At 30.3% G+C, this 27952-nt stretch overlaps 2 protein-coding genes across 4 annotated transcripts; one reads left to right on the top strand and one right to left on the bottom strand.

The window, feature by feature from the left end:
* Positions 1–67: 67 nt before the first annotated feature.
* LOC107437971 (toxin CSTX-20) lies at positions 68–13682 on the bottom strand. The gene is made up of 4 exons (XM_016050127.4): positions 13542–13682; positions 12868–12976; positions 11322–11434; positions 68–346 (listed from the first exon to the last, which is right to left on the bottom strand). The coding sequence occupies exons 1-4, from the start codon at positions 13584–13586 to the stop codon at positions 302–304; spliced, it is 312 nt and encodes a 103-aa protein (XP_015905613.1). The 5' UTR covers positions 13587–13682; the 3' UTR covers positions 68–301.
* LOC107437962 (calcium homeostasis modulator protein) lies at positions 712–27316 on the top strand. 3 transcript variants are annotated; one of them, XM_016050116.4, is made up of 6 exons: positions 712–784; positions 17775–18045; positions 18783–18945; positions 19581–19705; positions 25330–25433; positions 26944–27316. In XM_016050116.4, the coding sequence occupies exons 2-6, from the start codon at positions 17814–17816 to the stop codon at positions 27178–27180; spliced, it is 861 nt and encodes a 286-aa protein (XP_015905602.3). In that variant the 5' UTR covers positions 712–784; positions 17775–17813; the 3' UTR covers positions 27181–27316. The 3 variants fall into 3 exon arrangements, with proteins under 3 accessions (XP_015905602.3, XP_042905084.2, XP_042905082.2); XM_043049150.3 differs by lacking the exon at positions 712–784 and adding an exon at positions 4698–4923; XM_043049148.3 differs by lacking the exon at positions 712–784 and adding an exon at positions 5073–5275.
* Positions 27317–27952: the final 636 nt, after the last annotated feature.

The following is a 27952-nucleotide window of genomic DNA, read 5'->3' as shown; positions in this document are numbered from 1 at the left end:
AATAAAGCAATAAAGCTTAACTTCTTTTTTGAATTATAACTTTATTTTAGTGAACAAAACTGGTAAATCAAACAGCAAGGTTTTGATATTTTATTAAACATTTCTCATTATTTGCATGAAAACGAAGTAGGAAATGAACAAATATGTTCAGAATTCAAAATGAATATAAGAAGAGACTATTCGTTTGGTAATTGTTTACACTCCGTTTGAGAAGACAGAGGAACACCTTAAATAATGATATCTTGATGAGGTGCAAACCTTTGCAGAGAGTTAAGAAAAATCCTCTATTTCGTCGTGGTTTCTAAAATGCTTTTTCAACGCATTTTGCATTCTTCACAACAGTAAACTAAAAGAAAAAGTAAAAGAATAGTTTTTTATTTGCATATAAATCATTCTTAATCAAACGAAAGTTTCGATGCGTGTTTTTTTTACGTTAGATATAATTTAAAGAACAAAAAATTCCAAAACAAATGTTGAATATATATATATATATATATATATATATATATATATATATATATATATATATATATATATATATATATATATATATATATATATATATATATATATATATATATATATATATATATATATATATATTGATACAGGGAGAGCAGGTCCCAAGATAACTAACGAAAGCGAATCGCGCCAAAACCTGGAAGGCGAGCAGGATTCCCTTTTACAATGGGGGGTAACCCCTTTATGGGAGGGTCAGTTCAAGTGCAGGCATTGTGAATGAAAGATCCCCCAACTGTGAAAGGGCAATTGTGAACAGAGCCAGGTGAGTGCTAATTTCCCCCCACTCTAATTAGTTTTATGTGTTGTAATATTTAAACAGGAGTGTTTTATTCAATCATTAAAGATGAATTTTTTAAGTATTAATTGTAATCAATCTTTTGGTAATTTTACTTTAGATTTTTTTAATACGATTTTAGTGTCGTGATAAGGTTCCATGCGGGTTAAGGCATAATGCATAATTTGTTATCTTGATTAATCGAGCTTAAATTTAAAGTTTCATGTACGCGGTGTTTTGATAATTCATTCCTTTATTAATTGTAATTGAAATGTATTTATTTTTTTTTTGACTGAATTTGTTAAATGACTTACAAGGGAAACTAGGGAAGTGTGACTTGCCAATTTTGAAATAAACTAGTGGGATGTATGCCTTATGAGGAATAATTTTAGGGGGAAACATTCGTTTCGGCCCATAGAAGGTCCTGTGAGAGATAAAAAATAATTAAATATATAGAAAAATCGATATTTTATTACTTCAATGCAGACTATTAGTTATTGTAATTGTCTCACACTCCAATTAATTTTGTGGTGCTTTCACGTACTATATAATGCACATTTATTGTTAAAATTGATTTCGGAAATTTTATATATCTGTAGTTTTTTAGAAAAACCTGTTAGGTTAATTTTAAAAAAAAATTGACATAATTTTTTTTTTTCAAAAAACTTTCCAAATTAATTGGAGTATGTAATTGCAAATGAATTAATAATTAATTAACAATTATTATTAATTAATTGTCAGATTAATTTATTGATTAGCAAATTAATTAATTATCCAATTAGTTACAAATTAATTGGATTATGAGACAATTACAATAACTAATAGTCTGCATTGCAGTAATAAAATAATGATTTTTCTAAATATTGAATTATTTTTTCTCTCACAGGACCCTCTATGGGCCAAAACGAATGTTAATTAATTTATTAATTAGCAAATTAATTAATTATCCAATTAGTTACAATTTAAATGGATTATGAGACAATTAAAATAACTGATAGTCTGCATTGAAGTAGTAAAAAACGGATTTTTCTATATATTGAATTATTTTTTATCTCTCACAGGACCTTCTATGGGCCAAAACGAATGTTGCCCCCTAAAATTATTCCTCATAAGGCATACATCCCACTAGTTTATTTCAAAATTGGCGAGTCATACTTCCCTAGTTTCCCTTGTTAGTTTAACTTTGAAAATTATGCACGTGATTGCATTGTACTGTCATCAATGCTTCCAGGTCTAATTTAGATACTGAATTAATTTATTAGGGTATACTGAATTTTTTTGACTGAATTTGTTAAATGACTTAGTTTAACTTTGAAAATTATGCACGTGATTGCATTATACTGTCCTCAATGCTTCCAGGTCTAATTTAGATACTGAATTAATTTATTAGGGTATACTGAACTTTTTTGACTGAATTTGTTAAATGACTTAGTTTAACTTTGAAAATTATGCACGTGATTGCATTATACTGTCATCAATGCTTCCAGGTCTAATTTAGATACTGAATTAATTTATTAGGGTAAACTGAACTTTTTTGACTGAATTTGTTAAATGACTTAGTTTAACTTTGAAAATTATGCACGTGATTGCATTATACTGTCATCAATGCTTCCAGGTCTAATTTAGATACTGAATTAATTTATTAGGGTATACTGAACTTTTTTGACTGAATTTGTTAAATGACTTAGTTTAACTTTGAAAATTATGCACGTGATTGCATTATACTGTCATCAATGCTTCCAGGTCTAATTTAGATACTGAATTAATTTATTAGGGTATACTGAACTTTTTTGACTGAATTTGTTAAATGACTTAGTTTAACTTTGAAAATTATGCACGTGATTGCATTATACTGTCATCAATGCTTCCAGGTCTAATTTAGATACTGAATTAATTTATTAGGGTATACTGAACTTTTTTGACTGAATTTGTTAAATGACTTAGTTTAACTTTGAAAATTATGCACGTGATTGCATTATACTGTCATCAATGCTTCCAGGTCTAATTTAGATACTGAATTAATTTATTAGGGTATACTGAACTTTTTTGACTGAATTTGTTAAATGACTAGTTTGAAAATTACTAACTTTGAAAATTATGCACGTGATTGCATTATACTGTCATCAATGCTTCCAGATCTAATTTAGATACTAAATTAATTTATTAGGGTATATAAAATATTTATTGTATAAAATTTGTTAGTTATTTTTGGGATAATTGTGAATAGAAATAAAAGAATAATTAGACGACAACCTGAGCCGTACAACGTGGGTGCAGAACAAGGATTACGAAATATTTCAACGCACTTAATAAATTCGACACCGAAATTTAAGCGTAATGGAGTTATAGTTAATAATTTTGTTAAAAAAACAGATAGATGAAGTAGGACCTATAAATAATTGAACTCATGACGATATCAGAACTTAGAAGTTTGTATATACATATATATATATATTATATAAGTTCAAAATGAAGATAAAACAAAGGGGAAAATTACAGATGTATGAAGAAACAAAAAAAAAGGGGGGGGGGAAAGAAAAATAATAATAAAAATAACAAAGAACTGGAGAAAAAAAATAATAATAATAAAAATTCAAAAAAAAAGGATAAAATCTTTTTAAAAAATCCGGAAAATAAAAGATATAATCTTTTCGTATTATTTTTACTTATTGTGTTCTATTTTAATTATTTGTTGTGATTTTTGTAAAAAATTTTTGAGTGCGCCTCACACTATTGCATTGATATATATTTTGCTTTGGCTAAATTGATACAATATTAGAAAGCACTCTTTTTTTGCGGATATAATCGTGTGGGCTGATGAAAAGATTATATCTTTTATTTTCCAGATTTTTTTAAAAAAATTCATCCTTTTTTTCGGATTTTTATTATTATTATTTTTTTTCCAGTTTTACATTATTTTTATTATTATTTTTCTTTTTCCCCCTTTTTTCATATGTCTGTAATTTTCCTTTGTTTTATCTTCATTTTGAATTTATTTTATGAGTTCCATTTACTTCCAGATTATGCGCAATAAATGAAACTTATTATTTTTCTTAATTTTCTTCGTGTTTTTTTTGTATTTATTTATTTTGCTATATATATACATATATAAGTTTAAAACTAGTAAAGTTTATGAACTAAACGTTTTATTATATGAAATTGCCTATATTTTCAACTATATTTGTATGAATATCTCCTTTCTGGGGTCAGACTGAAAGTAACTAAATTCAAACCCTCTAACTCTACGCATCGAGTATTTGCCGAAATAGCATATCGCTTTGCCAAACAGGTCTTTGCATAGCTTATTGTCATCGACAGTTAGTTTGTTGATGACATATTCACTTGGAACCTTTTTTCCACATAGAAAGCAATGCCTGTCATTTAAATTAATACTTAATGATTATTTAAAATTAAAAAAAAGAGAATGAACATCTTTTTTTAATAATATTAAGAAGAAAAAAAAGGAAAATTTTCGCTTATAAAATATTTGAGCAAAAGTAAATAAATAGAATTCACAAGACTATAGTTTATTTTTTTTTAAAAGCAATCTGTTCTTTAATTTTTTTAACAATATGTTACATTAATCTTTACATCGTTTCATAAAAGGAACGAAAACGTAGATACTGAAGTACTTAATAGTTGAAACCTATTGAATATTTCTCATGGTAATAATGTTGATAATTATGTCACCGAGTCGCGACACTTTCCGACCATCTTGACTAAGGCACGAATAATCGACAGAGAAGCTGAAATTTTGGGGCAAATTAGGGATACCAAGAAAAGATTATGAATCCAAGCATTGAAATGGATTAGTATTCTTTTCCCCATACACCCCTTCATCTTACGCATGGGTATGTCCCCTGAAAGTAAATACCATACTTGTGTAAAAAAAAAAAAAACTAAGAAAAAATAGAAGAAGAAAAAACAGAGGAAAACAGGATGAGAGTAAAAAGGTCAACATTGTATAGGCCACAGCTACAAGCTATCGTTATAGTACTAAGTTGCTTCCTGAAATTCAGTTTCACTTTCACTTAAGGATCTCAGCGGCTTATTTTCATCCTTACTCCATCCTTGGACATTACTCCGTTGGACATTCTACACGGACCTTGATTTTTAAATACTATTCGGTAGGATTTTGCTTTTTATATCTTTTTTTTGTATTAATAATTTTAGCATAATCCCTACATTTATTTATTATTAATTATTTTATTTTATAACCGTCGTTTAACAGACAAACCAATTTTGAATTTACGATTACAAATGTTCAATTCCACAGCCTTGTAATTTTCAATTCAATGCAGAAGACAAGGGAACTCTTGGATCAAATATGGGGAGATATTTGACTTTTTGATAGAACTAACCCGCATTTGCGTTATATGGAGAGAGAAACAAGGAATGCCTGTCACGGTTAGCCTTATGGAAAGGGGTCTATAACCCATGATCCGTCAACCACACAGGACAGTGGTCGGTGCTAACCAGGTATGGTATGGACCAGTCACAGCAGGGACTCGGGTCCGGACCATCTTATTGGGAGGCGAGAGCTCTATCCCCTGAGTTATCATTATTAATTACTACAATAAGAATTTAATTTACATTCGAATATTTTCATTTCTCAATACTTGCGGGTAGTCATTAAGCATTTTTTTTTTTTCGGTACTTGACTATATCGAACGATTTTTGTTTTAATATTTTTTTATATTTATTTACTTTTAAACTTTTAAATATTTTTATTTATAAAATAAAAAATCCTTTTATGTTTGTAGCAGTGCTTTGAAATATATCTAGAAAATAGCTTTTGTATAATGTGGAATCGATTATTATAGAACAATTAGTTATCCAAAAATGCCGAGTTTGTTATTAAACGTTTGTAATTAAAATGTCCAACTTATTCATGAGCAATATAAAGTTCAACCGTTTCCTGAAAAAGTATTAATATTATAAGTCAATATTTATTATAAATTATATATTTTTATTTGTATGTACAATTGGAATGAATAGTAATGGGTCAGAAATATGTGGCCGTAACTTAGTATGGACCAAACTTCGTGTTGATAATATATCACGCACAAAATCTTCCATTTTTAATTTTAAAAATAAAATAAAAAATGCAGTAATGCTGAAAATGAAATAATTTTAGAAATCTTAATGTGTTTTTAAACTTTAATTTATCTTTCTTTCGTCGAATTTTTAGAATTTAAATAATAATTAATAATGTTATAATTAAATAATAATTATAATTTTCTTTTACACGCAAATTAATATAAGTAATAAAATAATAAAAAAAGTTGTAGATAGAATTAGAATTGCTAAGTTCTAGGTTGGCTAAGTCATGGATCAGCTGAGTTTCGGGGCTGTGAAGTTATAGAACAGGGATTTCCAACTGGCGGCCCGGGGGCCGCATCCGGCCCGCGAAGCCTTCTTTTATGGCCCGCGAACTAAAATATATTGGTTGTCATTTTTTGCGGACAATTTTCGTAAAAAAATCTATATGGGTTTAAAATACTTTTCTCGTTAATGAAAACCTAATTTCTTCGTTTCTGTGAAATTTAACATACCAACGGTGCAAAAAAATTTATTTCTCAGGTTTTGCATCCAAGAAAATATTACAAATACAAAAATAATTGTGTATATTGCTCTTTTTTTATTTCATTTTTTTTCTATTTTGTGAATATAATTTAGCATGTGTGTATCAGAAATTTTCTCGAAGAAGTTCTCCGATTTAACTTTTTGAAACCACTCATTTAGAACAAAAATATTTATACACTCATTTGTAAATTTTAAATGCAAATATCTATTCTCTGGTGGTTGCAGCAGACAAACCTCAATTTTCTCATTGAACATTTTGTGTGCTACTGTGTAAGTTTTAATACTAACCTTTTTAAAGTTTTGTATTTTAACAATTAGATATCTGTTGCACATAAATTGATCAATACATAGGTGCACATTAAAGTTATTGTAGCCCGAATTTTTATTACTTATTTAATATTTTTTTTAAATATTATTAATAACAATTAAATATTTTTAAAAATCAACTTCTTATTTTAATTTGTAATTCAATACTTTTGTTTTGTCAACTTGGTAAAAATCTGACAGTAATATTTAATCTTCATTCAAACATAAAAGAGTCCTTCATAAAATTTTGACAAAGTTGCGGCCTGCCATTTGATTTGTGTTTTTAATTGTGGCCCCCGGCCTCATGTAAGTTGGAAACCCCTGTTATAGAACAACGAAGCTTTCTACCCGCGAAGTTTTGTCCCCGAATCAAAATTAATAGCATTTTATTGAAAAAACATTTATATATTTCAACATAATAGTCAAGCAAATTAAATTTTTTTATACTAAACATTAACATTGTGTAAAACTAAGGACAGAAAAGAGCTAGGTATCAATAATTATAAGATAGCTCAATAAAGATTTTGAATAGTTTCAAAACTTTTCTGTGTCTTTTCCAATGGTTCTATTAAATAAAGATTCAGAAGCGCTCAAATGTGATGTATTAATGTTCATGAGAAGTTTTTTAAATAAATATAATATTCACTTGAATAATATTTTTTCCATGTAATTATAAATATTTGTTAAAACAATTTTTATAAGGTCAAACATTTCTCTTAATTTTTTAACATGTATGACTTAACTTTTCACTTACTAGAATTGGAATTGAGCAAGTTTTTGCGACTCCATGGCTAGGTATATTTAGTTTGCGATAAGTTGTATTTTAAACAATTGTCAGAATATTCATTTAAATAAAGTATTTGTTGCTCACATAACTATAAATATTTGTCAACGTAATTTTTATAAAGTCAAAAAGATAATAAAGGTCTTTTTTAAACCTGTTTGACCTAACTTTTAATAAACTGGAGTGACAGCGAGCAAATTTAAGTGCAATACCTTTTCAGCAATTAAATTTTTTTTTCTCCAAAATTAACGATATTTTCTACAATAATTTTTGTTTTTACGCTTTTAATATTTTCGAAATTAATCAAATTGATTTTATGAGAAATTATGTTGTTACCCAATGCCAGTAAGCCTGCTTGAAAAACGAAGCGAATTGAAGGCAGAGGATGCGTCTCTTGTTTTTCAGTGGAGCCATCTATGGCCAAAAATACGATTTCAGCCACACACGTCACAGCCCGTTTTACAGGGAGGGCCCATTCATTCATCCACATATCGCTATTTTGACCTGAACCAGAATTCAGTACCCAAGAGGTTGTCAATGGAACTTGGAGGACTTTGTGACCCGGGAAGATTTAACTTACTTCAGTCAACATTTAATTCACGGTTACAGGGATTCGAATTTCCAATATCACGAACATGAGTTCAATGTCTTACCAAACAGGCTATTTCAGCCCTAGGACAGCTATTTAAAAATATTTTATTATTTTATTGTTAGAATGTTTGTCTTAGAATATCAAATTATTTCTGAACTAAATTATGCATCTTCTATTTACATTTATGACGGTTGTGTAAAATGCTGAAAGGTATCTATAAAATAATTCGAAATAAAATGTTTAGTTTTTTTAATTCCTTTTATGACACATGCATGATAAGTAATGCATATGAAGTTTGTAAAAAATTCATAATGCATTCAGGATGTCTCGTATTGATGACTATCATTTTAGTGATATAAGGGATTTTCTTCGGAAAATTTATTTATGTTCATTAGGAGTATAGTTATAATTTTAAAAAAAGTAAAAGTTCCATGAATCATATCGATTTGTTTTTGAAGTGAAAGTGTTTTTTCTTTCTTCTTTTTCATAAATATTTGAGTACATATTGTTACTTTATCACTAATTCTCTTTGTTTATCACACTTTTAAAAAAGTTATTTATAATCAGAATTATCTGTATTTTTTTCAAGAGAATCTGATATCAATAAATTGCCAATTCTGAAATATAAAAAAGTGCTATTGCGAAACGCAGAAAAAAATAATAATAATAATAATAAATTTATTTGTGTTTGAGTAATAAATAAGATTAATTTTAGTAGGTTTAAAGAATCTGCATAATTTACAAAAGTATAAAAAAAACTACTATATGGTTACAGAAGCATTAGTTCGCCCATTCAGGTGAAAAATATATTTCATCCACCAGGTATTTCAATCTTATATCAAATTACTAACGAGGAGACAAATCGCCATAGGGCATCACCTTTATTTAATTTTAAAAAAAATTATTGCCCTACAAGGTGTTTCATAATTTCCACTCTTAATATATATCAATTATTAATGTTCTTTTCTCGCATTAATTTTTGATTTGAAATGGTTCTGTTTTATTGCATATATTTTGCTTGAGATAAAAAAAAAAATTATACATCATTTGTATGTACGCTTTGTGGTCATAGCTTTATCTCGAGAAGATCGGACTAAAAGTTCAGATGTTACAAGAGTTTTGCATGCAAAAGTGCGAACTTTTGCTTGTACCAGTTAACGCAACTGTCAGTGCTATCTTAGGAAGTGAGACGTTTTTTCCTAATTAGTTTTTCACGTTGAATCGTATGAAGCTAAACACGAGTCAATAGAACGAATAATTCAAAAGTTGCAACCGATTTTATGTGTAAAACGTACTATTTTTGACATGAACTATATGTACACATTTTACTTTGCTATCTAAGAGCTATCAGAACATATGAGGTGCCTTTTTCGGGGAAATTTCTTATACTGACTTAAATGAAATGTTATTCGAATCAATAGTATTGAAAGTTATACATATTTTCTTCATAATAAGTTCAGTTCAAAAATAGTATATTTCACCATTCCAACTTTTAAAACTTTTTAAACTTTAAATAGTATATTTCACCAACTTTTTTAAACTCTTTTGATTCGTGTTGGGTCTCCTTCGTTAAAGTGAAAATAAATATATATGAAACAATACCTCACTTATCTGTTAGCAATGTTAAATACGTAAATAAATGCTAGAATTAATTGTATTTTTTGTTCGAAAAGCTGTTATAGCTCCACAACTATTTATCCAACCAACTCGAGTTTTAATAAATCATGTTAAAGATTTAATGTTAATTAATGTAACATAGATTATGTGATGTTTTAATGTGGATTCAATGTAGCATGAAAATGTATGACGGATTATGTTCAAACAGTCCCTACAAATAGCTAACAAGTTCAAATAGCCCCTAGATAGCAACAAAAAAAAATTGTACGCAAATACGTGCCAAAAGTAGTACTTTCTTTACACAAAAACATATATAACTTCTGAACTATTCGTTTTATTAACTCGAGTATAGTCTTATTTGATTCAACGTAAAATTTTACTAATTAAACCATGTTTTCTAGTTTAGATAGTAATACATCAGTTGTGTAAATGGGTTCAAGTTCAAATTTGTACTTTTTGTACACAAACCCTTTATGACTTATATAACCCTATATAATCTTCTTAAAATTCATATCATTTAATTTAACATCGAGAATCACATTGTAAGCAATGCCTCATTTGCCTGTCAAGAAACAATTCAATTCTCCCCTTCAAAACACCCTCATTTTCCCCCCAAAAGGGGGAGAAGCATGCAGAGGAAAGTAGAAAAGGTTTCAGTTATCATTTAAAATATAGTAATTCAAGTTTTTTTTATGAAAGAAATCTTGAGTATTCATTTTTTTTCCGGACAAAAATCCAATTTTACTGGGCTATTGAATACTTACAATAATAGAATTTTATAACCTGCATTTTCAGCTAAATAATTTAATGTCTGAATGTTTAAAAATATGAAATGATTCGAAGAATATCTTTTCTTGCACACAGTTCGAGTTAAAAGTAATTTTTAACGTACAAAGCCGTTTTCGTTAGTTTTAACATTAAATAAATAAATTTTGGATGAAAATTGATAAGCTGATCTGACTGTGCAGTGGTCTGAGAGCTGACCTCACATGAAAAAGGCCTTAGTTTTGAATCCCAGACAAGGCATGGAGGTTCTTTCATTCTCTGTACTATCCGTTCTTACTGTGGGAGCAACGTTGGCCCACCTAATATGGTGCCCCTGAAAGAGTGGCCTACTGTGATATCTGAATGACGAGTGTCAATCGGGTGGGCATTGAAAAAAATATGATAAATAGGCAAATACTCATTACTAAATTACCTACCCAAACATAGCTTTTCTAGCCCCCCAACCTTTCTTTGAAGATATAATGCTATTGGAGGGGAGTGTATCATTAAAAAGAAAAAAAGGTTAAGAACAAAAATCAACAAGCAAATTATAATCAAAGAATTTAAGCTAAAATGGAGCATGTCTACTTTCAAATCAATTTTCAAAACAAAGAAGCTAAATCTAAAATCCTATATGATTCATGTATTCATTTGTATGTTAAGGTCTAAAATCTTGGAGGAATCATGGATTTAGTGGGCTACAGGATCTAAGTCTTGAATGAATCAAGGATTTAGTTAGATGTATCTAAATGGACGTTCGTTCTGAAAGCGTGATGATTCATTTATTTAGACGGTTGCTTCTTGGATCTAATTGATTGTTTTGTCTAAAGGCATGGCTGATTCATGTATTTAGCTAAATGTAATTTCATACTTACTCCATCGTCTTCTGTTTCTTCACCTTTACATTCGTGACCTTGAACACAAGGACAAGTCGTATAGTAAATGTCCTTCTCTTCGTCATACCTTGATAAAGCTATACAACGCTTGCCTGTAAAAATTCACATTTGAACATTCAACTCATTAAACAATATTTATCATCTACACAATATTGAAAGTTCTAGGGGAACCCAAAAAAGAATAATTTTTTTCCCTCCATGTCAAAAATTTTATAATTTAAATACTATAAATATACAGACAATATTAAAACTATTTCTGTTATTAGTAGAAAATTAGTGGTTTCCGCACCAAAGTACGACGGATGTGCAATTTTCCAGTTCTGTTTTGCTCAATTATGAAGTAATCTTTTCACGGGATGGGGTTCAATATGCACACCGAGCACCTGTGGCCTCTAAACAATGGACATGTAAACTCTGTTTGCCAAGCCAACCACAAACTGCACAACAACGCTGAGTTGGCAGGTATTGTTGCGGGCAATTTAATCAGGCCATTCATCTTACCTCCTCAACTGGACTCTCATAATTATCCGGTTTTCTTCAGGAGGTACTTCCAAAAATGTTTAACGGTGTCTCCGCACATGTTCGGCGAGGAGTATGGTTTAAACCTTTTGGGAGTGGTCGTCCCATTGCTTGGCCTCCCAGATCACCTGATTTATCTCCTTGATATTTTTTTTCGGGGGTGTCAGGAAAGGCATTGTGAACGACCCTCCCGTAAATTCTGAAATGGATCTAGTGACTCGAATCTCCATCGCTACTGCTACGATCAGTGAAGTGCCTGGTATCTCCGAAAATATTCGCCAATGCATGTCGCGTGGGCGTCGTTCGTGCATCTTAGCCAATAGGCGCAATTTGGAACACCTCCTATGATACTTGTACGTCATACATAGTACTCTTTTGTTGCGTAATAAAGAATAAGGGTGACGCTTCCACCCTCGCTTTAACCCCTTCCTTCTCGCTCCCGTGAAAATGACGGGGTGAGGTTTCGCCCTCTATTTCTCGCTCCCGTGATATTTCCGGGCTGGAGTGTTCAGTAGCAATGCGCCAATAAGAATAGAACTAATTCATTTCTTTTGCCAGAAAAACATTTCATTTCTCATTTTACACACCAGATGGCAATACCAGGACATTTATAAGGTAATTGTAGATAGTTAGCTTATTTTAAACTAGATGTCAGCGCTAATCAAATAGCACTAATAAAAAAATAGGCACTTTTAGGATCGTTTTCTTGAAAATTAACCGATCGTTAAGGGGTTAATATGTAGTGATGACTCATAATAATGTTCTCTACCTCTTCCTCAAGTTTCTATACGGCATTCTGGGACACGTATTTTAATTAACTTTATTTCATGGTTCAGATTATGATAAATTTATTCGTGATTTGTTTATATATTACATGGGACGACTTTAGTTTTTAGAAATGAGGGCAAAATGAAGAAAAAATGATTGATAAAAAAGTGGCATAAAGAATATAAATACTCTACTTAAAAGTTAAATAAAAATTAAAATAAATAGAACATTTGTGAACCTGCGCTAAATCTTTTTGTGCAAAATGGACGCTTAAAGAACAAATTATCAAGACAACATTCATCTTCTTCACAGTCAGACTGCTTACTGCAGCTTTTTGTCGCTAATGTCTGAAAATAAACAAAAAAATTATTTGAAATATTAAATTTAAAATATAATTTTTCTTATTCAGCTGTATTTAGCTTTTAGACCAGAATGTTTTTTGAAAAAATTATATGTTATTTGATTTAATTTAAGAATTTTGGGACATATTTTAACATTATAAATATCGTTAGCAATAAAATATTTCTGAAGTTCAACGGCCTCTATCGGCATCAGGGCGACTAAACATAACGGAGGACGATTATGAAGTTATTGTTTACGAGTCGCCACTCCATTGCCAATTTTTCGCCAAAATTGCAACCCATTTGCATTTTATTACTATTTTTCATAATTATTATAAATATATTAATAATATTTGGAAAATTATTTTATTTTACACTTGTTTCTTAAAATGTTTCTACATCTTAGAAATAAACTTCGTAATGTTTATTTCATTTTAAGAAATGATTCAGAAGAAATTCATTACATTATTAATATCAATATATTTTTAATTATTTAAAAATTTCAATTTTTGTAGAAATCCACATGTTTTTAAAAGTGGCTACAGTTGAATATGCATAAAAAATTACTTACGAATGCCAAACAGCAAAGAAATGCAAGAATAATTAAAAATCGCATGTTGTTTTTCTCCTTGTTCCTATTAATAGTAATAACAAAACGTTTGAGATTGGTATTTTGCAAATTGTTTTATCCTTTTATTCTCTGAATTTTAACACCTGTGCAGTATTGATAAACAGTTATCTGTATTAAAATGTTACTTAATTGTGTCTTCATTTTAAATAGATTTGGCATTTATATTTTTCTTCAAAGAATGAATAAATAACATAGGTCACATCTGTGCCATTTTTTCTGGTGTCATAACAAGTGTCATATCTGTATTTTTTTTTTCTCATTCCCCTTTCTTTTGTATATTTTTTGAAGAATATAAGGGAATTAGTTAAGCAGAAGTCAAAGCAGTTAGCCTTGAAATAACTTTAAAAAATATCCTAAAATTATAAGTATAAGTCAGAATCAGGGATATTAATGTGATTTGTGATAAAACTCAGAATCAAAGATAAAAGTTACAAAATTTTACGTCTAAAATTTTAGAAACAAAAAGGGTTTGGGCCGAAAAAAGTTTAATGTAATAATTTGAAATTCGAGTTTCATAAAACCAATTTTTCTTAGCAATAACTGCTATAAGTTCTAAAAATCTAATTTTTATACAGAGCTTGGTCAACAAAATATGCCAAAAAAATTTATATGCCAATAATTTATAGTGATTACCAAGAAATAAAATTTTAAGAAATAATTACACCTTATTTTAGAATTAACTTTACATCATAAAATAATAAGGAGTAGCCTATTACTTCATAATAACTTTGTTAAACAGATTGAATTTTTATTTAAAGAAAAAAAGCTTTAATTTATCCAAGCTTTTCCCAGTTATGGAAATTTCTCCAAAATTCGCAAGTTGTAATAATATAATATTGAAAAAAAATATATATATAGAATCCAAAAATTCTGCGAAAACCCATTGTGAGTGTCAAAGTGCAATTACTCAAACAAGCAATTCGTTATTCGCATGTCGTAATAGTTTGTTAGTTTGAAGAAAAAAAGAATATTGGCCTAATAGTCAGTTAATATTGTTAGTTTCTTTAATGTTTTCCGTTACAATAGAGAACAGTCATCGTTCCAGCTATGTACTTTGAACGAGAACATTTTTTAGATTTCTTCACGTGATTCTGAAATCATGTTTTTATTCTACACGTACGTACGATTCTGAAATCATGCTTTTATTCTACACGAACGTACGATTCTGATATCATGTTTTTATTCTACACGTGCGGACGATTCTGAAATCATGTTTTTATTCGTACAGTAATTTTTCACCGTCATTTCACTTTTGTATATTTAAATCCTTCCCACGAAAAAGTAAGCATAAAAAAAAAAGAACTCGTATTGGAAAAATTAATTGGGACGACAGTTCATGGGATATTTATTTTTCAAACATAATTTTTTTCAAGAGCAATTCATAATATTTCCGTTTATTACGTGTATATTTCTGTTGCAATAAGTTTTACTAAGGATTTTGTTCAGTTTTTCACCATTCTTTAATAGTTTCCTTTACTATGACGACCGTCGATATCACAGAATGATGTTTTGTAACGACAGCTCATAACAGCAATTAACGATCTGTTTTTTGCTAATATTTTTTTCAAAATAATATTTTGCTATTTCTTAGTATAAAGAAACAAATACCTTTTTTCGAGCTAGTATAAACTGACACTGTTTTCAAAGAAACAGTGTTTTTATAAGAATGAATTTAAAGCGCTTAAATCGTTAAAAAAAATTACCGAAACGAACTACGCTACACTTTTGTAGTTGAGAAATTTTGCTTTGCTGTTTAGCATAAAGAAACAAAACACTTCTTGCTGTAGTTTTGATAACTTTAATGCAGATAAAAAGGATAAAATTTTTAATTGCTAATTTTTTTTTTATCATGTTAACTTATAACAGAAAAAAAAACATTGATTTATTTTTTTCATATTTTTCCCAACATTCAGTTTACTTTGTGATTAAGAGCTGTTGAAACACTAAATTTTGAGGGGTATGTTTTAAAATAAAATAGTCTTTTTGGCCCATGCTAATGTCTAGTCATCTTTTAAGCGAACATTTTTCCAGGTTTTGTGTGTTTTTCAGGTTTTTTTTTTTTTCTAATAATATTTAAAAATCCAAATTATGAAAATATTTCCTTTTAATTTGTTCTTCATGCTTAGAACAACTCCGATGTTTGAAATTAAGAAAATTTTAAGATTTCGATTGATTATCTCTATATTTATTGGAATAAAATTTTATGAAATTTGGTTTGAACAGATGTTCACCCCTAATGATCAAAAAGTGTTTCAAAATTAATTATCATCTGGTAGTTATAATGATTAATTATAATACTAATTACAATTATGCAATAAATTACAATTCAATTAGTTACAAATAGGAGAACTTTAATTGTATTAAAAATAGTAAAATGATTTTCGCCATTATATGCACGATACTTGACCCAGTAAGTGAAAGGTTTATATGTCGGCATTGGTCCGTTAAGGGTTAATATAATGAAAAGAATAATAATAACTATTCAATAGTTACAATACACTTTCATGACCTACTGCGACAACGGAAGTCTAATGATCAGGGCAGATCCTTTTGGAAGGCTGCACTGTGATTAATGTGGGGTATAGGAGTGAGATTTCGGAGAGCTGCGTTTGTTTTTTCAATCGTACAACCGGACCTAACTTGATAGGCATAACACACTACCGCATCGAACTCCTCTGGTCAATGATTTTTTGGAAAGTGAAGCCAACCAATTCTCCAGACTTCGAACTCATACAGGATGTCTGGAACATTCTAATAAACGCAATTCTATTCGCAACCGTCCGTCACCCATTCAGAGCCTAGAAGTACGAGTGGAGTCAATTTCCACAGGAACTCATAAACAAATAACACTGGAGAATAATTTCTTTTTCTGTTTAATGAAATTTTTGATGGGACCTTATATATTTTCTTGTCTTTGATTTCAAATCTGCAATCAGTTTCTCCCCAAGCTATAATTTTTATGCGATTTAGTAATATACTAAGAGTCTCCACTTCTCTGTTACATATTGAGTGGAAGGAAAAAGGCGAAATTACCTTTCAGTTTATGACGCGAAACGCTAAGGTCATATGGTTTTTGTCCTAAATGTTATTTTCAAAGGGACAGATAAGTGTATATTAAACTTCAATTTCTTTATAAGCTCGTACATTTAGACAAAAAATAAACTGAACTAAAAATATCCTTTTGAAAATGTCTGTAGCTTTTCGAACAAAACTGGTTTCAGACTTGAAATGCCCACACCCGGCAAGATCAACTACTTGTATGAAAAGCTTGATCCCCGGTATAATTGAGCAAATTTTCTTAGTGTTATTAAAATACACTCTACAACAAAAAAATCGACGCACCAAGAACGCACTAATACGCGCAAAATCGAACTCGATCAGGCTGGAATGATGCCGACTGGGTACGTATAGTCTTTAGCGACGAATGCCGCTTCCAACTGTGTCCTGACGTTCATCGAGGACGTGTTTGGAGACGCACAGGGCAGAGGGGGGATCCTGCCTTTACTATTGCACGCCACACCGGCCCTCAACAAGGCATTATGGTCTGGGGTGCCATTTCCTTTGACAGCCGTACCCCTTTGGTCGTCATTAGAGGTACACTTACTGCACAGCGGTACGTCGACGACATCCTAACACTTGTTTTGCTACCGTTCCTTTTGCAGCGCACTGGTTTTTCAGTTGGGCAATGCCAGACCACATACGGCACGTGTTGCTATGAACTGTCTGCAAGCTTGTCAAACTCTTCCTTGGCCTGCCAGATCACCAGATCTCTCTCCAATCGAGCATGTCTGGGATATGAGGGGAAGGCGATTGCATCTGGCACGGAATGTTGATGACCTCGTTCGACAATTGGATTGAATTTGGCAGGAAATACCGCAAGAGACCATCCGGGAGCTTTATCGGTCTATGCCACGCCGTGTGGCAGCTTGTATGCAGGCTAGAGGCGGGTCAACACCTTATTGAGCTTGTTACTGTAACTCTGCAATAAATTATTCAATTGTTCTGAAATTTTAATCATTTACTATTCTGTACATTGTCTTCCTATCCACCAATTTTCGATTCAATCGGACAACTCCTTCTTGGTGCGTCGATTTTTTTGTTATGGAGCGTAAGTGTTTTAATCTGCATCCTTAACTTTCTTGATAAAAAGCAATATTTTTCTTATTTTAATAGTATTCTGAACTAACGAGAAGACTTTTTGAGAAGGCAAAAATGGGAGTAGCAGCTATTTGGACAAAAGTAACATCCATATCAAGGAGTTTTTCGAATATTTTTGAAACTCATCTTTTTACAGTAGCGAATATAATTGGTGTGGTTCTTGCCTTTGGATCGGAGTATCTCATAGAAGAGAATGGCCTTTTTTCCTGTCCCTGCATTAAAGAATTAGCATACGCTTATGGTCTCTCTTTCATCTTTGGAGGTTTTGCACTTTTTTGGCTGCTAGGTAATATACTTTTTTCTTACTCAATAAACCCGAATTTTACTCTTTGATTTAATTCTCTTATTGATTTTTAGAATGCATGCAATCAAGATATTATTATCTCTATATTTTATAACCGTCGTTGAAAAGCCGACCCAATATTCAGGTTTGCGACTGCTGATGTTCAACTACGCAGCGTTGTAATTTTGAACCCAATTCAGAAGACAAAGGAACTCCTGGATCAAGCATTTGGTGGAATTTGCGTTCGTGGAGGACTTTTTGATGGAACTAACCCAGCGTTTGCATTACATGGAGAAGAAAACCTCCCACTGTTAGCTTGACGCGAAGGGGTCTCGAACCCATGATCAGTCTACCACGCAGGATATTTTACGTTAGCACTGTGGTCAGTGCAAACCGGATGCGGAACTCGTATCGACGAACCATCACTGGGATTTGAACTCGGTTCACCTCATCGGAAGGCGAACTCTCTATCTCCTCAGCAATCGCGGCTGAATGAAAATATATAGTAGGTAAATCTGGGGATTGCGATGGATAGCTCGTGATTTTATTAAGCGCCCTCTAACGGCTAATTTTTCAACATTTACAGCGTGGTGTCGTATGATTTTTTTTTTTTTTTTTTTTTTTTAATTTTTTTTTTTTTTGATTGCTTGTGTTGATTTTTCATTTTGGCCACCTTATTCTGAAGCACTCTGTATCTTTCGAAGATGCTATATTGAATTTATCTATCGATTTTTTTTCAGGTCTTATAGTTTACGCCCAAACATGGAAAGCTTGTCATGGTTGTTATCATGTGTCTTGTAGTAAACAAGTCTGTTGCTTTTATTTTATTTCTTTCATCACTGTTTGTTGTAAAACAATGATTGTTCCTGTCGCATGGATCTTTGCGATAGTTTTGGATGGCGAGTAAGTTAAATAGCCTTTTCTATGTTGTAAAATAATTAAACAGAAATGAAAACGGCAGGTAAAGGGTTCAAAATATTTTTGAGGGGATAAATATTGAAGTTAGCAGTCAGTGAAAGTGTTAATATTTTGAAGGTGTTTAGCACATTTAACAAATTTTTTTCATACATATAAAAAAAGAAAAATCGTTAAGTGTGCTAAATATCTTCGAAAATATTAACATTTTAACTAAAAGGAATATAAATCAACTATAATTTAAATTTTTTTTTTATTGGTTTGATACTGAGGGGGATTTTGAGATTTCTATTTAACCTTCCTCCCCACCTGCAACAACTCATGGTGAATAAGTAAAAGTTTGGAGAACTAATGTATGGAGCTACCAAAAAATTTTTTTCCATGAAGAACCCAGGTTTGGAATATTTTTTCAGCAGCTCCATCTATTGACAAACATTGAAAGTAGTTAACTTGGTTGCAAAATAATTTTCTGGTTGTGTAAGTAGAATGCAGTTTATATTACGTTTCTATAGTAAATATTACATTTCTATGTTATTTCTATACTATTGTTTTTCTTTAATTTAGTTTTTAAATTGTTGATAACCTTAAGACACTTAATAATATCAATTTACAAATTTATTTAGCTATATAGCGTGCATGATGGCAGATATGTGTACGGTAGAGAGTGAAGATTATCAAAAGTTTAAGAAACTATCGCAACATTATGGTTTGTGGGCTTTGTGTGGTCTCTTTGCTGTAGTTTGCTTTAGTAAGTATATTAATTATTTTGACAAAAAACACTACTTTTTATGTAAAGCATTTTATGTAAAATTTATTCACCCATAGAGACCAGTTAGGTCATTTGTTAGCCAGCCGGCATTGTGGTAATATGGCACTTCCATAAGTAGCAAAAATAATAACAATATCTTAATTGCGACAGTAATGCAATCTAAATGTTAATTAAAAAAATCAAAGTTTTCTTTTTTTTTAACGTTGTGAAAGTATTTCATGGTACCATGCGCAAAATAAGGAACTTAATGCTTCAATCTTAAGGCCGTCCGCTCGCTCGATCTGGAGAAAAAGCTACCCTATGTTATTCTATGGAGATTTCATAGCTACACTAAATCGTCAATTTTCAAGAAAATAACGTTCTGTTCTTTTTTTTTTTTCTTAGTTGAGAGAAAATAAAAATATCTTTATTAATATGTCGTTAGTTAAATGAAATTTTTGAAGTTATACTTCTTATGCGACTTATAACAAGGTTGCGTTAAACGTTTAACGCTACATTTTTAGTGGCCGGGAAATCACGTGGTAGGATCCAGTTTTCCCTCATTCATTTCCATATTGTTTTGGTTCTCACTAGCATAAAAATAATGAAAGTCATAAAAGTATTCGCGATCACAACGAACTATTGGGGGCGTTGTTGTATGAGACGCATACCTGCGATTTCTATATGAACCATCATTCAGTTACTCTGCAGACGTCTTTAATGTAGCGTGTAGCATTGTAACGTTCCTTCTTTAGTGTGGCTTGTTAAATTTAAAAAAGAAAAATGTTTGATATCCTTTCTTATACAACCGAAAACAAGATGGTATCTCTTTTTTTTTTAAGAAGGAACATCCAAAACACATCTGAAAAATATTTGTAAATAAACAGAAAAAAATATGTATCTTCTTAAAGTTAAAACCTAATGCCTGAGAAATAGTTTTACTAAATTTAATAATATAACCTGAAAGGCCTATTTAAACTTTACATTCCATAGTTTTAAGAATCATATTACTTCAAACATTAAAATAAGCAAAAAGTGTACATAAGCTTCATAATTTTATGTAATTTAATTTTGTAAATAAAGTTTTTAGACAAGTAATTTTATCAAAAAATTTTAAGTTTTAATAAAAATCATTATTTAGAAACTGAAAAACGTAAAGTAAAGATTGCTTACGATGCAAAAAAAAAAAAAAAAAAAATACAATTCTAAAAATTCCTTATATTAAAATAAACAACTTTCATGTTTTTTCTTTTTTGATTCATAATCGGACGTAGAAAACCATTCCATAGAAAACTATCATCAAGAAAAAAACTACTTAAAAGAAAATTTTTTTATTTTATAAAAATTAACACTTACCTGCTTATAAATCAGAAGAATTCCAAAATGATTTGTTCTTCGATTTTTGTTACCATTTTTCAGTGCTACGAAAATGCGTCTTTGGGATTTGCCAAAAATAGAACAAGATGCAATTTTATTTTTTCAGGAGCGAAATATTTTGCCCATTGTCCACCGAAATCCGATAAACTACTTTGATTTTAAATAAAGTGTTTCGTTTTATGATTTGTCACAAAAATTTTAGATGTCGATTGGCGGCACTTAAAAACAGCCAAATCTGTAGCTGCTGTGGCGTTAATACATAAGTACCGAATTTTTATTCATACTTTTCTGAATCATATTACTTGAAACATTAGAATATGCAAGAAGTATACATAAACACATAATGTTATACCATTTATGTTTTCAAAAAAAGTATTTTGACAACAATTTTTATCAAAAAATTATAAACTATAAAACGGAAAATAAAGAATTCTTAGGATAAAAAACGATTTTAAGAATTCTTTACTTTGAAATAAAAACTTTCATATAGTTTCTCATTATTCTTATAGTTCTTAATCAGACGTAAGAAACCATTCTGTAGAGAACTATCATCAAATAAGAAAAAAAAGTTTTACAAGCTAATTTTTTATTATAAAAATCATAACACTTACCTTCTTCATAAATCCGTAGAGTTCCAAATGAAATGCTCTTCGTTTGAAAGTTTTATTTTCAAATAATAAGTGCATAGATTGTCCCTTTATTACTTTTAGATAACATATCAAAATTTTATAATTGTAAGATCTCGATATGAATTTGAATATGTAACTTAAAAACAGAACAGCTGAATTCTAGTTGAAATTATCTATTCTTTCAAAACTAAGAAATACTTACCAAGAAAACGATAAAAAATTTATTAATCATCAGCGCAAATGACACTATTTCAAGTAATTTGGTTGATTCTTTATTGTTGTTTTCCGAATTATATAGATACAGAAATATATACTGTTCTATAACAAAGAAGAATTCTATAACTATTGCAGTTCTTGACGTTCTGAATTCACATTTCTTTATTGGAATGACGAAAGCAATGTTGACTTCATTTTAATTTGTAATGAATTGAAGACAGAAAAAATTATTTTACCGTAATATACACATCTGAAACAGCAAGTGATCATGAAATTGTAAGTTATGTTGTTGGTAATAGAAAGGTAAACATTATTCAGAAATTGTTCTTCAAATGCTTGGCGTGTTCTGCTTCAATGTTTGGCATGTTCTGGTTAGTTTTTTCAAGTTCTTCAGCTGTTCCTTAGGGAAATTTTGATTTTTATTTGTTGCTAAGAAAATGGCGTCCGTCATAGCCGATGACTTTGATGGAACTAAATGAAAACGTGATAAATTAATGTCTGATATTTACAGGCTCCCGATAGAGGGCGTACTCGAGCGTTGCGATCGCGAATTGTTTTTCTATAAATATTTTTTTAGTTTGATTTGATACGCATATAATTTAATAGGATAGTATCTTTTATTTTCAAATTTAGTGGATAACAATTGTAAAAAATGAGTGAAAACAATCCCACGGACAATGCAACGGATTTAAGGTTATGTCAAGGTACGTCTCTTGTGAATATCAATTGGTTGTTAGGTTTTTTCTTTTGAAATTACATTATGACGCATTCACATACATTATTAATACAAATACATTTTCCATGGCGAGACGATGAGGCAACCACAAGCACTTCTACTGGTTGAAGAGGTCCACGAGGGAAAAATGCACAATATTACTGTTATTACAGAGAACGGAAGCGAGCGGAGCAGGAAAAAGAGTCGTTGAATAGAACTAGTGTGATCCTTCTACGACTGCGGATTCTTCGACAATTAACGTCGCAGGTTACGAAGTTTAACTTCTTCCGCGCGAAGGGACTCCAGGCACAATTTGTTTTTAAAATTTAATTTTTGAAATTCAAAAAACTTTTTCTTACTTCTAACAACTTTTATCCTAAGTGGCTTTTCTCTCATCGAGCAGTTTAACACGTGGAAATTAAAGTTAAATTCCTAAGTTTCATTAAACAAAAAAAAAAAGAGAATAAAACAGAATTATTTTTAAATTTGAGAGAGAAAAATTAATTTTAAGATATCACAAAATTTGAACTTCAAATCGAAACTGGTTAAGTTATTGTGCTGCCACCTACAATAAAATCGTCTATTTATCTAATTATGCGATGTGAAAAAAAAAGCAACCCTGTAATCCTTCAAAAAGAACTCATCATTGATTGGTTTCAAGAATGGCGGTTTATTTGAAAGAGAGTAGAAAAAATCTAGCCCTCTCCTTACTGGTACAGAGATGCCAACTGCTCCGGACTCGGCATAATAATTTAAAAAACGGGTAAACAACTTCATACTAAAATTTGCTTTTTACAAATGTTGTTCGAATTCTGTTTTTGCTTTTTACAAATGTAACAAAGTGACCATTTATATTAGCCTTTGAATTATTTAGAAATAGTTGTGTATATAAACCTAATAAATTGAATTTATTAAACCAAGATTCACATTAATAAACTACCACTCGAAAATATTTATTTGTTGTCCGGAGCACCTTGGCATCTTTGCTGGTTGAATATGTAATTTTCCTTATTTGTAGAAGTTTCTTATAAATCTAAAATGTTTTACGAAGGTCACTTTCCATAGAGCGTTTTCGCTTTTAAACTTTCCGTTGGTTTTTAAAGTTCGCGAGTAAAAGATAAAAATTAATGTTACAGGCGTGCATTGAAATCTGGTATTTTACTAATAGAAAGACTTTTATCACTATTATCACTATTATCATTTATCTACTTTTTATCACTATTATCATTTAGTCAGCAATTAGTTACGCCACTCCCAAGCCCCGGTAGCGGAGTTAGCAGTGTGTCAATCTCATAATCACCCCCCACCCCCCCTGAATGAATGATTCTGAGTTTCTCTTAGTAAAATATAGAAATCTACAAATCATAAAATTAGCAGTTATTATTTTAAAAATATTTAAATTTGTTTAATGCAGCTACTTCAAATATCTTCCTTCTTATTAGGGGCCGTTCAAAAAGTACGTACATACCGAAGGGGGGGGAGGGGATTTACTATTTTGTACGGTTTTGTACGATGGGGAGGGGGGGAGGTATTATACAAAGTACGCACATTATAAGCATACACCAAATTCAAATTTGACTTTTTCCTACACACTCCTTAAATAAATATTTAACTTTATTTAAAACATAATTATTTTAATTTTTATGAAAAAGGGGGGTAGACTGATAAAATGTACGTGCTCTAAGGGGGGGGGGAGAAGACCTTATGTACGGTTAAGTACGAAAGGGGGGAGGGGGTTAAAATTTCTCCATTTTTGTGTACGCACTTTTTGAACGACCCCTTATATTAATTACTCAAATGAAATAAAATCACTGATAATCGGCAAAAATTTAAAGACATCAATTTTAAACATTTTTGTTTATATTTTCAATAGAAACAAAACTGAAAAGTAAATAAAACCGAAAAAATGGTTTTTTATGCCAAATGTTGATCTAGCTAGTTCATAAAATTAAGCTGCTATGGTAACATTTTGTGTTTGCTTTTTTTGAGCTTGTCCGTTCTTTTTTTTTTTTTTTTTTTTTTTTTTTTTTTTTTTTTTTTTTTTTTGACAAGATGGCTCTGATCAAGATGGCTCTGAAACAAGATGGCTCTGAGTTTATTTATTTTCAAGCATTGATGCATTTATATTTACGCTATTTTTAATCATTGAATGTTTCGAGTTTATTGATGAAGCTAGTATTTTATATTTTTGTAAACAGAACAGCAAAATAAATCATTTTGAAAGTTACAAGTTGCTTATGTTATGTTATGTTGAATAATCAAGAACACTGACGTCATTAACTAATTCTGATTCGAAGTGCAAAACGGAATACCAAGCACTTATATCATGATTGAATTACCAAACCAAATTATATCACAGATTATAAAATTACACTTTCCTGTTAATTTTGCTAAAATCATTACCAAAGCGCTTCGGTAAAAATTACTAAACTTTCTGGTGTTCCCATAGAGCCAGAAACATGATTCAATTTTCTATCTTCTGGTAATTTTGACCACACTTTTTTTCCCAGCATAAAACGTTTAAGTTGTTATATCATTTTATGTACGTAATTTTAAATGACAAAATTTTAACGAAATCGTTCGAATTTAGACGGATAAATTTTAGAATATCAAATGTTGAGTTTCCTGAGATCTGAGCATATTCCCTTCTTTTGTTGTCTGTAAGCTTTTTCCTTTTATATTTATAGTCCGGAGCTGTGCGGCATGTTGCAATAGTGACAGCTACTTGCACTACACCTTCTCAAAAGCGTACAGAAAAGTTGAAGAAGAGGCTCTCTTTAACAGCAAATCTGTAAGTACTTTATTTATTCATATTGTTCAATGGAAGAAAAGAGAAATTACGACATTAATCCATTTTAAATTATGCGTTTGATTTCTAAAAAAAAATTTTTCGATATCATCTTCTATTTCGCAAGTTTTTTAAGAATCCAATGTCTAATTTTCACACTTAGAAATTTTGGAGCTGCTATCTTAATTGTTATCAGGTTGAACCATATTACTGTGCAAATTATTTGAATATTCATCTTTTTAAAGTTAAAACGCAGATAAAGTAGCATCACTCTTCCTTGTGAACTTTGTGCCTCTTTCGATTTCGATTGGCTGCCACCTGTCACATGGGCAAACTGTCGCCATTTTGTTGACTAGTTTAAAAGGCGAAAAAGTATCATTACGCTCGAAGAAATCAACGAACAGGCGACTTACTTAGCCCTTTACTGAATGCAATAAAATGAAAATGGATGAATGAATGCAATGAAATGAATGAATGAATGAAATAAATGAATGAAATGAATGAATGCACTAAATGCAATGAAATGAAAAAAAATGTTAGAATCAAAACTTAAATGTTTTTAAAAAAGATCTGAACCAAAACAGGTAGGTTTATTATTCGATCAGAGAAAATTAATCAAAATTGGTTCGCATTAAAATGATTACTTAATTTGATTAAAAGCTAAAATGCTTTGGACTAATAAAAGTATCTAAAATTTTCCCAAATTCCAAAGATCAGATTAGATTTTTTTTTCTTTCTCGTGTTGGATAGAGCTAGTCCTAGGATATGATGCATCAATTGTAAGAAAATCGTCAGCACATGAAGAAGATACGGCTGATTTGGTAATCAGAAACAACATATTTTTGTTTAAATTTTATGTCTATCCATAGCATCATTACAATACGTTAACATTTTTATACTTAATTAAGACGGTCATAAATTGTTCTAATTATTTTTCCTAAGAAATGATAATTGTGATGCATTGGAGTTTGATTTAAACAAAAATGAATAAATACATTCATTTATTTTTCAATTTTTTTTCTTATAAATTTATGCTTATGAATGTGTTAATTGGGTACTTGCAACTCAAGAAGTGAAGTGATTATGCCTAATCATGTGATTCCAATTAGATTTAATTGCATATCAATAAGCGACGTCACGCTTCTGTGTCGAGCCTGGTTTGCTTCTATAGCGAGAAATGCCATGATTTACCTACGATGACGTCATTTGCAGGTATCCAACCGAAATTTATTAATAAAAAAAAATCTAGAAATAAACGAATGTGAAGAAATTAAATTTATGTTTGAATGTCAACATAAATTCATCAGTATTCTTAAGAATATAAACTGTAAAGGTCGTAAAATTTATTTAATAAAATATATTAATCTAACTCTGTGGAACTTATTGATAAATTATTATTTAAAAAAAAACTGTAATACAAAAAAGGAAACATTAACTTTTCGTTTTAATACCTTTCATTTATTAAAGCCAGTTTGCTTATCATTGTTATAGTAAGCATTTATTTTTGTTTTAGGAAACAGTAGACGGTCTAGCAAAAGAAGTAGTGAGAAATTTCTTGCAGAAAAAAGATTTGAAGGAAGAAGATTGGAGATCAGCAACAGACGAGAATCAGGATCTTGGGGTATTTTTTTCCCCTCTTCATAAGCTCGTTGGGAATAAAAAATCTGCAGGGATACCTTTAATTCCGGTTCCGGAAGTCAAACCTGAAGAAAAAAAAGCTACAGACAGTTCTACTGTCCAAGTAGAATGACCGAGTATAATTTAATTGTTTTGGTGAATATTTCTTGGACACACTCAATGCATACCAGTTTCTTAAATTAATCATCAATTAAACTTCAGTCCTGCAGATTGTAACACAATTGGAAATAAAATCATTTCATTTATTATTTCTTTTATTGGATCAGTGTTTTCTATTCTATTTCATTTGATCTTTTTATTTCTTTGATTTATACAACTAGCGGAATATTATAATTGACTGATAAAATCAATTTAATTTAATTCTAAGATTAAGGAAAACTGTTATCAAATACATAAATTTAAAAAATAATTATCTTCCAATCCTGTGCTACTAGTTTTGTCACTGGATGGCGCTGCTTATGTGATGTATACTAAATGTTAATGAGTGTCACTTTCAGTATTCATTTAAATAGTTCATTTTCTATCACGCACTCATTGCATTTTATTTAATAATCTATATATATATTTCTCTTACACGGCGACAAAAAAAAGCCTCATTACAACTCCCCGAATGGCAACGCTAAAAAATCGACCAATGATTGCCGCTAAAAATGTCACATGCCAAATCTAGCTGAGATGGCTCAACAGATAGCGCTTTTAAAAACGGAAACTGAAATAACAATTCAGCTGCGGCAATCTCATACTATTAAGCTAGGCAGAAGTGAGTAGTCTTTGTCGATTTATCTCTATTTTAGTATTTTGTCGAAAGCGCTTTTTTTCACGAATTTATATATTACGAATTTATTTGACAATTTTTGATTTATATCACGAATTTATTTGTTTTA

The sequence above is a fragment of the Parasteatoda tepidariorum genome, chromosome 9, assembly GCF_982258835.1.
Source record: "Parasteatoda tepidariorum strain Cologne lab strain chromosome 9, Ptep-v5.0, whole genome shotgun sequence".
Lineage (NCBI taxonomy): Eukaryota > Metazoa > Arthropoda > Arachnida > Araneae > Theridiidae > Parasteatoda > Parasteatoda tepidariorum.
The sequence above is the reverse complement of the archived record's forward strand: the minus strand, read 5'-3'. Positions and strand labels throughout refer to the sequence as shown.

Coding starts and splice junctions, on each gene's coding strand:
- LOC107437971 (XM_016050127.4), bottom strand. CDS start 13,586: ATGCGATTTTTAATTATTCTTGCATTTCTTTGCTGTTTGGCATTC. Junction 11,435..12,867: donor CACAAAAAGATTTAGCGCAG/GTTCACAAATGT, acceptor GAATTTTTACAG/GCAAGCGTTGTATAGCTTTA. Junction 347..11,321: donor AAGAAACAGAAGACGATGGA/GTAAGTATGAAA, acceptor TTTTTCTTTTAG/TTTACTGTTGTGAAGAATGC.
- LOC107437962 (XM_043049148.3), top strand. CDS start 5,234: ATGATCCGTCAACCACACAGGACAGTGGTCGGTGCTAACCAG. Junction 5,276..17,774: donor CAGTGGTCGGTGCTAACCAG/GTATGGTATGGA, acceptor TTATTTTAATAG/TATTCTGAACTAACGAGAAG. Junction 19,706..25,329: donor CTTTGCTGTAGTTTGCTTTA/GTAAGTATATTA, acceptor TTATATTTATAG/TCCGGAGCTGTGCGGCATGT.